The following is a 13,034-nucleotide window of genomic DNA, read 5'->3' on the forward strand; positions in this document are numbered from 1 at the left end:
GACAGGAACAGCTCTCCCCAGTCCCCACACTCGGCTGTCAGTAGGGCTGGGCTGAACATGCAGCTTTGGCCCAGGCTGTCCTAGTAATGTCTGCCTCAATTGTCAGTGCCAGCGTGCTCCCTCCCCCAGCCCGGAGCAGAGCTCGGAGCTGTCTCTGTGCCCCTCCAGGCGTGTGGCACTGAGTGGGACCCAACTGCTCCTCACCCCCTCCATCATCATCGCGTTTTTCTCAGCAAGCGCGGACGCAAAAATACCCTTTCCTGCCAACATGCATGCAAAATCTAAACACACAACAGAACCACAGTGTCAAAACTTACCAAGCCTTCATCTTAGGCTCGAAAGACAATTCTTCATGGAGGTAAAAACTGTGACATTTTACAGACTGACGCAGTTCTGGAGACATTTTTTTAGAAAGATCATAATAATGGCCAAACTTTGTATATGTTGTTGGGCTGGTCTGTGGAAACAACAATACTGATTACAGTCTTCAACTATTATCTGTCAAAAGAAAGTAATTAACTAGCAGTACACTTCAAACCTCTGGTTTTTCTCCATTCAGCCTACAGAAGAACTTCAAGTAGGAAAACAGTATAATAGTTACTACTAAGTTTTTGTTCTGCCCTTGTCATACTTGAATTTTTCACACAGAGTTCAACCTTTCCAATTCCAAGTTGCAGCACCAAAGTGCAGTCAGATAATTAAAGAATGTATTTTTGCACATGTTCTAGACAGATGATCATAAATTTGCAAAGGCCAGATCTATGAAATGTGCAGAACATCATGTGTTCTGCGTCTTTGATTTGTCAGTCTCTGACAATTATATGGTGCTACAGAAATATTTTCAGCTGACTTGGAAAATGTTTCCCTTTATTTATGAACAGTGAAAAAACCAAACCATTGCATCTTCGTATAAGTGATTTGAATAGAAAAATAGGAAATAGTTTAAAACTATTTTTAATTCCTTGAAAATTGAATAAACTGTATTAGGTTGAGCATTACATATGGCAATAACTATGATTTGCCATAATGAAGATACATTTTCCTCAGATCTTAATTCTGGTATATATATCACCATAAACCAAATTTAACATACCTGGGCAGGAATTACACATTTTGAACATGTTATGCTAGTAAATACACGAAATAAATGCATCTGTTTGTTCCACATTAATGGAATTCAGAATAGAACCAGCAACATTATTTGAATTATACATGAGAAGTTGAGAAGTTACCCCCCCCAACTGTTATATTAGATAATATTCAAGTAGATAGTATTTTACCAAAAATTTATTAAACTGTTAAGTTTAGTTAGAATTATTTGATTTAGGGTAAATATTTTGAAATTATTTGACTAATATTTGTTTGGTCTAGTCAATTATCAGAGAATATCTACAGTAACAATAATGCAATATTTTTCCTAGAAGAGCCAATAAACCCCAAACTTTTAGTAAATGAAATAATTCATTCTTAATTTAAAAAACCCATGGAATTGCTTAAGAATATGTAGTCATTAGAAGCAAACCAGTTTTACTAAAAAAAAAAACCAACAGAAAAGCATATTCTCTAAATCAGTGTACCAATTTACTTATTGGTATCTGATTTTTAAAGTAGTTAGTTCAATAAGATATATCATTCTATCAAAATTTAAATATTTTTATTGTAAAATGTAACTTTATTCAAAACAAGGATTCTGAAAGCAATTTAAACAGGGGCTGTTCTTTGGCCTATAATCTATTCTTTATCCGGATTACAGATCAGAATGTTTTTACTGCAATCTCTGCCAGAGCTCATCTTTTTATTGTGTACTTCCAAGCCCCCTTAATGTTTTAGAAAGGCCTTGACTAACTGAACTTTGATCTGATGTCTTCATTGAGAAAAGCTCCAGGTTGCCCATTTCAGATGCAAATCCTTACTGAGGCCCAATAGAGTTTAGTAAAGACAGCAAAAAAGAAGAAACAAGAAGTTTCCAGGATCCTCTTTGAGAATCCTGAGGCACATTGGTGTCCTTAATCCACCCCGCTGCATGGATTAAGGTAGGTGATAACCTCTCTTGGTTCCAAAGAATGGGCACAGCGCCTACAAACTGGGTGGAGCCTGGGATTTGGCGCTAATAAACCCCCATAAAAGCAAAAAAAGCTGGGTCCATGTCAGAGGGCCCTGAATGGGCCTCAGTGTCCCGCATTCCCAGGCTTAGCGGGAAGCTCGCGGAAAGCCTACCTGAATCAAGTAAGCATGAATAATCTGCCTTAGCAGAACGGCCACGCAGAGCCCGGCACACACTGCATCCCTCCCCAGGCTGAGCTGATAAATTCATTAGCGGGCTGCAGGCTCAGGCCAGCTCCTTCCTGGATTCCTGTTTTGCACAAGGAGAAGTGCGCTAAACTGTCAGCGAGCAGAGCGTGCTTTTATGCTACCGTCTGCTGTTAATGTTTCTAATTGCAATACTAATGTGCTAGAAATCTCAGATTTAGGATGAATCAAGGCAGAAAATTGATTTCATGCTGTGACAGTTTATATATTGCCCCAAGAACATAGGCAGTTCATTCAAAAAAATAAAAAAAAGAAGGAAAAAAAGAAAAAACCCCACACTGTCTTGCATTGCAAAACAAGCTTTCTACATACTCAAACGTTTAAATTAAATTCATCTCTGATACAAATGTAAGTAACAAACTGGCAAAGACACATCAAACATAATAAAGCCTTTCACTCCAACAGATTTCTTATAAATCTACTTTTTTCTGATGCAAGGCCTGTGCAATACATTGAGAGAAACTCTGACAACTGTGAAGAGCACAAATACAAATACCATGCATAAGAACAAAAGTGAGGTACCTGGCTAGTCTAAACAGGGTCTAATGAATGGAAAGGGGACATCTGAACTACTCATCAAATTCTATCATTACTCAGAAACAGTAACCAATTTAATAATCCAAAATACCACATAGACATCTTTTACCCAGCATTCTTGCTCTGTATTTAGCCAAATAACAGATAGAAAAGTTTCTGCCATCATGTTTAGAGTTCAGCTAAAAGCAAAGCTAATTTATCTCTTTCACAGTTGAAACTATTTGACAGTAGTTTTTAAAAATGTACAGAGATATTAGTTCAATCAGTTTGGAAAATATGCCTTGGAATTTTATTCAACACTGGTTTTTACCGGTAAAGGAACATTTAAAGAAAGAATCACAACCAAAGTCGTTCATTAAATTATTGAACTAAATGTATTGTTATGGATAGCATGGCAGTATCGGAGTTTTCCTCAATGGAGTATAATCACCAATCCAATTAATATAGAACAGAGTCAAAATTTTATAACTGCAATACAAATTATCAAAAAATATCAATTTCAAATCAATTTTTAACCAACTAAAATGTCCCGAGGAACTTCAAGTATAGACAGTTTAAGACTGATACTTTTATGTGTTCTATTTTTGAATAAATTTAACATACACATAAAATATTGTACCCCAACTATTGAGAATGATCAAGATCCAATTCAAAAAGCAACAATAATAAGGGAAACTCTGCCAAAAAGACCATTTTATTGCATAATTAATTTGCAATAATCAAGGGCACATACATCGCGCATTTTCAAGAAATATTGCATTAATGGAAGAAGTGTTTATTGCTATGAAGTTAAAGATGAGTGCACACTCAACTGAATTTTTAAATAGTTTTTCTATTTTGTTAGAACATCAGAACATGATTTGATAACAACATGAAATTGTTTTCATATCAATTTACATGGAACTTTGCTAGATTTTAAAATAGAGAAATGATTTTGGGGATGGTTCAGAGTAGCACAGCAAGCTCCACAATAATAAAATTGATGAGATTATATGATTACCCTGGAGGCTGTTTGATTTGGCATGTCACCATATATAAGTCTTTTCTGACACAACTATATAGCCATGTCTGTGCAATTTCACAGAAAACCAAACATGCCAAGCCTTGTAAGATCATTTTGTCACATTCCAATTATGTTTTTAAGAATACAACTGAACTTACTAGGCAGGTATGACTACATCTAAACCAGAATTTATAAATCTAGACTAAAATGTATAGATGAAACCAGGATTTTACTCTGGATAGTCAGAAATACTGTAATTTTGTTAAAAGATTGATTGTGCCACTGGATTAAATAAAGTCACCAGCCATGGGAGATTGACTATTCACAAAACACTAACAACTGTAAACTCTGAAAGACTGACCACTGAGCTTGTTTCTTACATTGTCCCTGCACAGTGATTAGTTTCCAGGGACAGTGAAGCTGATAGAATCTCAAGTGCTTGCTTTAGTTGTTATGCACATGGATAAGCAGGTCAACAGCTTGCTTCAACACAGTACTTTCACTGCAGACATCTAGTAAGTCGTGTTGATTAAACCTACTTAAGTAATTTGTGTACAGCTAAATTCAGGCCAAGTTTGTAAGCAAGCACACTATCCAAATTTTCATAAAAGTCTGTCTCAATTTAATAATACTCATTGAAAAATCCCATGGAACTTAAGTGTTTTTTTTAATTTTAAAATGCTATTGTCTGTATTGAGTTTCAGAGTACTTGTAAACTCCCAAATTCCCTTTCTTTTTGTATCACTAGTAATTAAAACATTCAGTGGTGTATAATAGCTTTCCCTCAAGAGGCAATCCTGTAACACTGGCCATTAGCAGTTCTGTTGTCTAGATTCTACTGAAAAACATTTGCTTTTCAAATTCATTTTGAGTGCAAGAGGAAAGAAGTAGGAAATAGCTGTACCTCCATTTTTGGTAAATTTTGGTAGCGCCAGGCTATTTTCATAGAATCCTGAAAATCCTCAGACTTAACAGCTGCTGCCTCATCTCCCAATTCCTTCCTGTAGGTATCATCAAGCAAAGGAGCTGGAAGTTCCTACAGGTAGAGAGCAAAAGAATGTTAGCTATCTCCAACACAAATGGCAGTTCAGATTTTTATCCACATCCCCCTCCAGCTAGATAATACAGTTATCTGAGTAAAATGGGCAGCTGTAAAATCTGTAACAAAGCCTGGTTAAAACAACTCTTCTGAAAGATTGGCTCCTACTAATACTGAGCAGGACAAACCCTGTGTAATTATTATTGGAAAAATGAACTATAGAAGTAAAAGAAGGAATGCAGAATGGAAATACCACATTTTATGCCCTACTTCATCTTGAGTGGGACCCATATTCCTTCTTTTGTAATCTTTCTTTAAAGGTTGCTCTCCTAAACTACTCCATTTCTGAGAGCGGGCAAGTTCCCTGCATAGCAAACATAAGATCTTTGTTAGCTCCTGTAAATCTTTCAGAAGTATCCAACAGACCACAACAGCCTCCAGACACCAGCTGACAGCCACTCTTAACAGAATGGTCTGAATTTTCTCTTCTGCTAACCATTAGGCATGATAACTACTCATGGTGGATTATCTCGTGGAAACAAACACAGGAAAGGAAGGGGGGAATTCTTAATTCTGGATTTTTTTAAAGTTTCTAATGTACACTTTCTGCCTTTGCTGCATTGCTGAAAAAGCAAACAACACATGATGAATTCAGAATTCATGCAATGGGCTTCTACACCTACTGTAGAAATAAAGTGCAATGAAGTTTTCTGACCCAACTTAATCACATCACCCTGTAAGCTGGAGGGCACAGAATGTGTCTGTTTAATACAGAACAAGATTTAGGTGAAAACTATGTTTTCATTGAGCAAAGCCTCAATGGTTAAAGCCACACAGAGCCAGGCGGTATCTCTGTTACAATATATTGGGTGTGGAGACATATAAAAAGCAAATTTGAAAACTTTAGAAGAAGAATCTCTATTGAAGGATGAGACACACAACAAACACTGCACACAGGCAGGGCTTACGCTGACCATAAACACCCACATGACACTCATGGCTTTGTGTAAGCAGACATGGTACAAACAGACACACACAGAAAGGAGACAATGCAACTTTTAACACATCCATTTTGGGTTTAGTGTTACACTGATTTAATGTTAAAGAACACAGGAGAGAAAACTTGTATGTAGTTCTGTACATAACCTTACAAACAATATGTGCTACTGTGTTTCTTTTGCATAAATTAACATAGCGTCTATAATTATTGAAAAGAAAGAGATTTCAGATAGTTGCTTCTGTCTCTTTCAGGGTTTGGTCATTACATCTCTGAGGTACCAGGCAAAGAAGTTATGAAAACTTTTATAAACTTTCTAACTTAATAAAGTTGCAGAAATAGAACAACTATGTGTTTCAGCAGCTCAGCAAAATACACAGAATACACCTTTGAACAAGTTACTTTATTTTCTTTTGCTTTTACAAATGAACTGCAAAGGCCTGGTAATGACTATTCATGCAAATAATTATGTACAGAGTTATATTTTCAGATTTCTTACAGCTTGTTTAAAAAATACACTTGCATACAATTAACTTATTACTATGGTAGTAAAAATTAGGCTGTCTAGGAAAGCTACACAAAGATGAAAACTTTGATTTAGTATTTACAGTTTTCATTACATTTACAGATTTATAACAGTTGTTTCAGTTAAAAAAAAAGGCAACCCTTCAAATCAAAGATTTTTGACAGATAGGACAAAATGAAAACAGAACACTGTACTGAAAGGTTCAGAGAAAGTATAAGTACAAACTAGAGCTGACAAGCACCCTGATGCATTTCACATATATGCAGATAGGAATCATTTGCATTAACTTCTAAGAGCATTATATAAAGCATTTTTCTAAAAATAAGAAAAGATGTTACCTTGAATTGTTAATTTTATAACTCAGCTATCCTCAGATAGTTAACCAACTTAATTTTCCAACTGAGGTGTTATTTTAAAAGCAAATACTGAACAGTTAAACTATTGTGCAAATTTAATTTCCTCATACAGTTATTCATAGATTTAAACTCCATATCTCTTTTTCAGTGAAGAATTGCTGATACTTCATAATCTCAAAATATTCCTCAATTAATAGTAATTAAAATAAAAACCAACCCAAACCAACTTTCATTTTAAAAAGTGAGTTCTGCAAAGAAGTAATTTGGAGGCCCAAACAACATTTCCAGATCAAGTTGCTTCCAGGTAACTTTTTGTAGTGGTGCATAATCTGTTTTTTTCTGAAAACCATTGCCTGTCAGTGATCATGAAATCTTGCTTAAACATTTCACCAAATTCCTTGAGCTTGCCCCTGTTTCAGACACCATCACTGGCAGAAGGATTTGCTACCTCACCCTGCTCTAATGTCATTGGGCAGCTTTCAGGTCATCTGCAAAGCCAAAAGCCAGGAAGTGGCATTCATACAATTCTCCTCCCTGGAGGTAAAGGAGAACAGCAGCAATATTTCTTAAAGCTATTTAATATTTTTCTCCCCTAGAATCACTGCAAATGTCTATCATTTGTGCTGCTGGTTCTCTGTTGTTATATAGTAATTGGGAAAGTCAAATATGAGACAGGGACATCAACTATATAAATTTGTGTATTTTACACATAAAACGTATTTTATGCTGAAAAAGGAACAGAGGTCAAGACAGTAAGAGTGAGAGGTTCTCCAAGTATTATTGATAAAGTACAAGCTGCTTAAATAACCTCATGTAACACTGAGAAAAAGTTCCTGCCTTCCAGTCAGAGAACAAAACCTTCTTACATGGCCCTCTGTAGCATGGAGACACTACAAATTCCAGCAGTTGACACCTGAGAAACTCAGTCCAAAACAATTACAGACAAACAGACCATCAGTGTAACACAATTAGGCACTGTGGTGTGTCTTAACTGCTGCTACAAATGAAGCAGATTAAGAGATCAAGGAAAAATGGTTTCACCTGAAGCTGATAAAAGATGTTGGCTGACAGAGATGAAAATACATCTAAGTATCCATCTGAAGTATCCTTTTTTTCTTTTTTTTTTTCCAATATAGCTTGCTTTTAATTTCTAATGCAATAAAGAGTTTTTATTTAGATATAAAAAAAAACTTCTGACAATAGAAAGTGATCTAAACATGACAAAATTCACACAAAGCACCACAAGAAAACCGTGACTCTGGACCACACATGCATCAGCTTAGGTCTGCTTTATGCTGTCTTGTCCCTTGCTGCCCCACAGAAAGGACCAGGAGCACTCAAAGAACTCTCTCAGACCACTAACAACTCTTACATCCTAAGCTGATTTTCCAAAAGGCCTTTACCTAATAACTACCATGGGCAGATGAAGAACGTTTCTTAGATGTACCTGTTCTTGTCCCTATGCAAGAAGCAAGGGACAGGGAGATTTAAGACATTTCTGGGACTACTACATCTCACAGCCATGCAATTTTCTACACCAACACTGTTCTAAAGCAAACATATCTTGAATCATACTCTTGAATGTGGTGGTTGTGAACCACATGGCCTCTGAGGAGGCTTTGTACATAATAAGCCACAGTCTGGAGAAGGGGCTCTGCCTTTGGATGCTTTGAAGACCAACTGCCTGAGCTCAACCTGTTTTATTAACTTGGTTCAATAGATTCCAAAATGTACTTGAGCACAAATAGGGGGAAAAGAATTCCAATCTTATTCAAGGTCAGAATATATCTGTCATTTCATCATATTCTCTAAAAAGAATAATAAGCAGAGCAAATAAAGATTGTTTACCTCCGGATTTGCATCCCAACTTTATCACTTTTCTCCCAACTTCAGATACCCTCAATTCCATTTACCCCAAACTGTAAGAGAGAGAAGCAGAACATGCAGGTGCTATTTGAAGGTATGTCTGTGTTCACTAGAAGCCAACATGCCTTCATCAGCCTGCCTGAAGACTCAACAGAATACGTAGATGGTCACTGTTTTTCCTTAGGATGTACTGATTCATGTATCTCAGTCCTTAATAAAAAAAAAACGTAACTTTTTAACTACAACTTCATATAAGCACATTTGGAAAGGGTGAGATCTTATAACTGTGTAGTAGGTTTGGGACTGGGGTGAAATACAGCCACAGAAATTTTATATAAACTTGCTTTATGGGCAATACTGAAAATACTGAAATGATGCACGCATTTCTTCTTTTCTACATATCTGCTTTTATTCTTCACAATAACTGGAATTGGAATAAAAGGCTTTCCCCTCTTCTGACACTGATAATTAAATGCCATTCTTTCTTTCAAGAAAGTAACTGTTTCCAAACCTGACCATGCCTGAGTGACACAGAGCATCTCAGTGTGAGAATCTCCAGTTGTCATTAGACAGATATATCCTCAAAAATAAAGGCTAGATGGTTGGATCTATACTTCACAAGGCTTCAGCATCATGAAAAGCTTCATTACCATCCCAGAATTACATAATTTAAGATTTCATAAATTTATGTTCTTAGAATCAAAATCAGAATTTCAGAAGAACATTGTACTACCAAAATATGCAGAATTTATTTACAAAACTTAACCTAGAATTTGGAAAGTCTTATTTAAACAATGGACCAAGAAAAGGAGAGTTGGGCTATCAGCCCATAATCTATTTAATCTATTTTTGCTGAAAAATATCTCAGCTCCCACATCACAGAGCTTTGAAAAGCTTTGGGACTGACAATTTTGTGGCATCAGTGTGTCAACTTTTGAGAACTGTTACATTCTCCCAGGCTAAAAAAAGACAAATCTTTCATAAGGTATATAAAAAAACAAAGCGTGTAGCAGTGCATTAGTTAATATAAAAAAACCTCCACATACAGCATTTCTTGGGGTCAACTAAAATACAAGTCTTTGCTATGCAGCATGAACACACAAAAAGGCAGACAAGTGCTAAAGTTATTAAGGGCAGTTTGGCTGGAGAGAAGGAAGCTTGCTACTGTTTTAAAATGTAAAAAAAAAAGTTTGGGAGAAAAAAATGGTTTTCTGAAGCAGTCATAGTAAGTGACAATGCAATTAAAATAATTTCATTTCCTGCAAACCAAGCTATGAAGGTTTTACTGCAAGGATGGAATAATTTATTTCAGTAATAAACCTTTTATCTTTGCAATAAACCGGTGGACGACCTGTATCTGCCAGCAATGCAGGTCCCTCTGTGTTTGCTGCCACATTACTTCGCCTGCCTTGTTTTGGCAGATGCACGAAGCAAAATCAGATTCTAACAGTTTGACCTCTCTCACTTCTTATGTTCTCTAGGGGATAATAAAATCCAAGATACAATCCCACAGCAGTTAATGAAGCTTAACCTCACACCCTCTTAATTACCAATGCATTACACCAACTATAGGCATCATACTCCTCTCTAAGCTATTTTACAATTCTAAAGAAGTACTACTGTGCTATTATTTAGCAACATAATCCAAGCTGTATGTGAAATCCCTCTTATATGAAATCCTTTGATCCTTACGGGTTTCAGTAACTGTATAATTAATAGTACTTAGGAATTTAAAGCATTATCTATTTATGTATCAATAAATATGTTTCTCCCATGGCTTTATGCAACTATTTTGAAGTGCAGTTATCATCACAAGTATGATGAAAAACACGAAATAAAAAAAATACTAAGGGGAGTAAAATTCACTGTTGACCTGTAATAACAATATTTAAATAGCTTAAATTCACATGAATTTAAGGCTTTTTTTCATCATGTTAATTTTTAGTATTTAAAGGACACCAGATGGTAAGTCAAGAAGGGTAAATATTTTCTTTTCAACAATGTAATACATAAATGTCAGTTCAAAGGGCCCTACTCCCAAAAGTGGGGGAAAATTCTATTTTGATTGTAAATACTTGTGAATAAAAAGTGTATTGTTAAAGAACATAAATGAATGGGTACAGAATTTTTCTTATTTCAGCAGCCCTTATACAACAACTTATTTCCACCTCCAGATAAGGCTGGTCTACAGAAATTTTTCTTTGACATTTTGAAAGACCTAATGGGTGTCAGACCAGGGTAAATGAGAATTGTGTGAAGAGAAACAGGAAGCAATATTCCTCTATTTCAGGAAATACGAGAAGTCAGTTGCAAGTACTCTAAGTGATATATTTTTAATCCATCAGAATATATTCTGTACTTCACATACACAGAAGTAAACCCTACAGTCAACTCAGAACTCTTTTGCTGTAACTCCCTTGCACTAGAGCTGCATTTCACAACATTTAAATGCAGGAATGCATATCAGACAACCAGATTTTTTTTTTTTTAATTTCAACTTCTCCTGAATTAGTTTAAGTATGTGACAGACAAATACAGCAGAGAACAAGAAAGTAAAATTACGTGAAGGAACTGAGTGTCCTTGTCCCAAACTCTATAAATTCTGCTGCAGTGTATAATGCACTAACCTAAGCCTAAACAGAGTTAATGATAACAGCATTATTCATGAAAACCTTCAGAGCTCAGCACTGGAAGCAGCAGTGCATTAACTGAGTTGAACAATACAAAGTTACCAACTAGATTTGTTAAACAGATATTTGTGGACATTGAAACTTAAACATTGATGTTTTATCACCTTTATGATACATTTAAAAGGCCAAGTAAGATGGTGTGCTTAAAAGACTTGAAACTGAGAACTAGGACGATGAAAGAAAATTTCCTTAATGAATAAACAAGGATTGGCAGATAAGAAATCATAAATTTAAGTCAAACATTCATTTTCTCTGGTCCTAGAAAATCTTTTTATTAGATTAGGCTGAACTTTTGACAAAGACGAAGCTTTATGTTTTAGAGTTCCCAGAGAGGGTACTGCTTAAAAAGATTTAATTCTTTTCAAACAGAAGGGTTTTTTTTTCCAAGTGTCTCTTTCACACCTCTACAACTTCTATGTCAAGATTATAACACAATTCATAATGGAGAAAACTGTACATTACAATATAATAATAATTGCATTTTAACAACGAAAAATGTAAAACAGATTTACCCAACATGCAAGTAAGAAAAGTAAACACATGAGCAAGAGCTACACAATACAGAAATTAAAATTTTCCACTCATCTGCCAGGCTTAGCCTCAATCCTCATCTTTGTGCTACCACAAGACTTCAGAAAGAGAGGTAGGTAGTAGAAAAGTTCATCTCTGCTGTAACTTTAATTGGATTTCTGTGCATTAAGTGACACCATTTAACAGCATGCAGCAGCTGAATCACTGCAGCAAGTTCCCACATTTTGAAAATATAATTAGAAAAAAAAGAATAGGAATGTAGCTCGATTTGCACATACATTTTTACCTTTTGAGGTATTATACTTTTACTTTATGAGCATCTAAAGATGTCAGATGACTGAAAAAACACCTCCAGGATTGACACATAGCAGAGACAGCAAATAATTAGAATAGCACTCTTGGAAAATGGATAGCCCTGGCCACCAGCCTGATAATTTCTTACAGGTTTGCATTTTTCCTTTTGACAAAACAATGGTTTAGAATCATATCCATGAGGGAAAAATATAAGCATCATGGCTGAATGTACTTTGCTGAAGTGAAGATAGTCCATGTAGACAGCTATGTTTTCTTTCAAGGCATTGTTTGCACACACAATAATGGAGCAGCTCTATGGTTTCTATTGTTGTTGCATTTTTAAACAGATAATAAAATAAAATGGAAAGAATAAAATAAAATTGAATGAATAAAAGTTCATTTTGCTAGGTTCTTCCTGCATTCACTTTTTCAGCAGGAAAAGACTAAATGAGCACGTCTTGTTCTTCAGGCCTGCCCAGTTCGTTGAAGGTAGAACTCTTTTAGTCTTCTCCAAATTACATACTTAAGCAATATGCTCTTTAAAATATACTTTAAATTTTGCTTTAGCGATCTTTTCAGCTTAGGAACTTTCAAAAACAGCTTTGCTGGAGGGGTTTTTTAATGTAGTCCCCATCTGGTTTTTTCTTAATAGGTGTTACAGTTGCCCACATGTCCCTCCCAGCTTCATCACCATGGGGAGCTGCATCTTCCCCTTTCATTGTGACACCCTTTATCCCTCTTCTTGTAAGAGAACCTCCAAAAGGCAATCTCAGCTGAGTGCAGAAATATCCTGTAATAAAATTCCCACTTGAAGACAGAAATTCCACTGAACGGCAATAATCAAACACAGCACTCAACTTTTCCACAGGAGATAACAAGACAGTT

At 35.7% G+C, this 13,034-nt stretch overlaps 1 protein-coding gene across 1 annotated transcript in view; it reads right to left on the minus strand.

Moving 5' to 3' along the window:
• The window catches only part of ELP4 (elongator acetyltransferase complex subunit 4), a 135,522-nt gene that overhangs the window by 104,249 nt on the left and 18,239 nt on the right, over positions 1 to 13,034 (minus strand). The window contains exons 4-5 of the mRNA XM_063397971.1: positions 4,755 to 4,886; positions 318 to 457 (exon numbers count right to left, since the gene is read on the minus strand). Of these exons, the coding sequence (XP_063254041.1) occupies positions 318 to 457; positions 4,755 to 4,886 (272 nt within the window). The remainder of the gene's footprint in view (positions 1 to 317; positions 458 to 4,754; positions 4,887 to 13,034) is intronic.

This window comes from Prinia subflava, chromosome 5 (assembly GCF_021018805.1).
Source record: "Prinia subflava isolate CZ2003 ecotype Zambia chromosome 5, Cam_Psub_1.2, whole genome shotgun sequence".
NCBI classification, from domain to species: domain Eukaryota; kingdom Metazoa; phylum Chordata; class Aves; order Passeriformes; family Cisticolidae; genus Prinia; species Prinia subflava.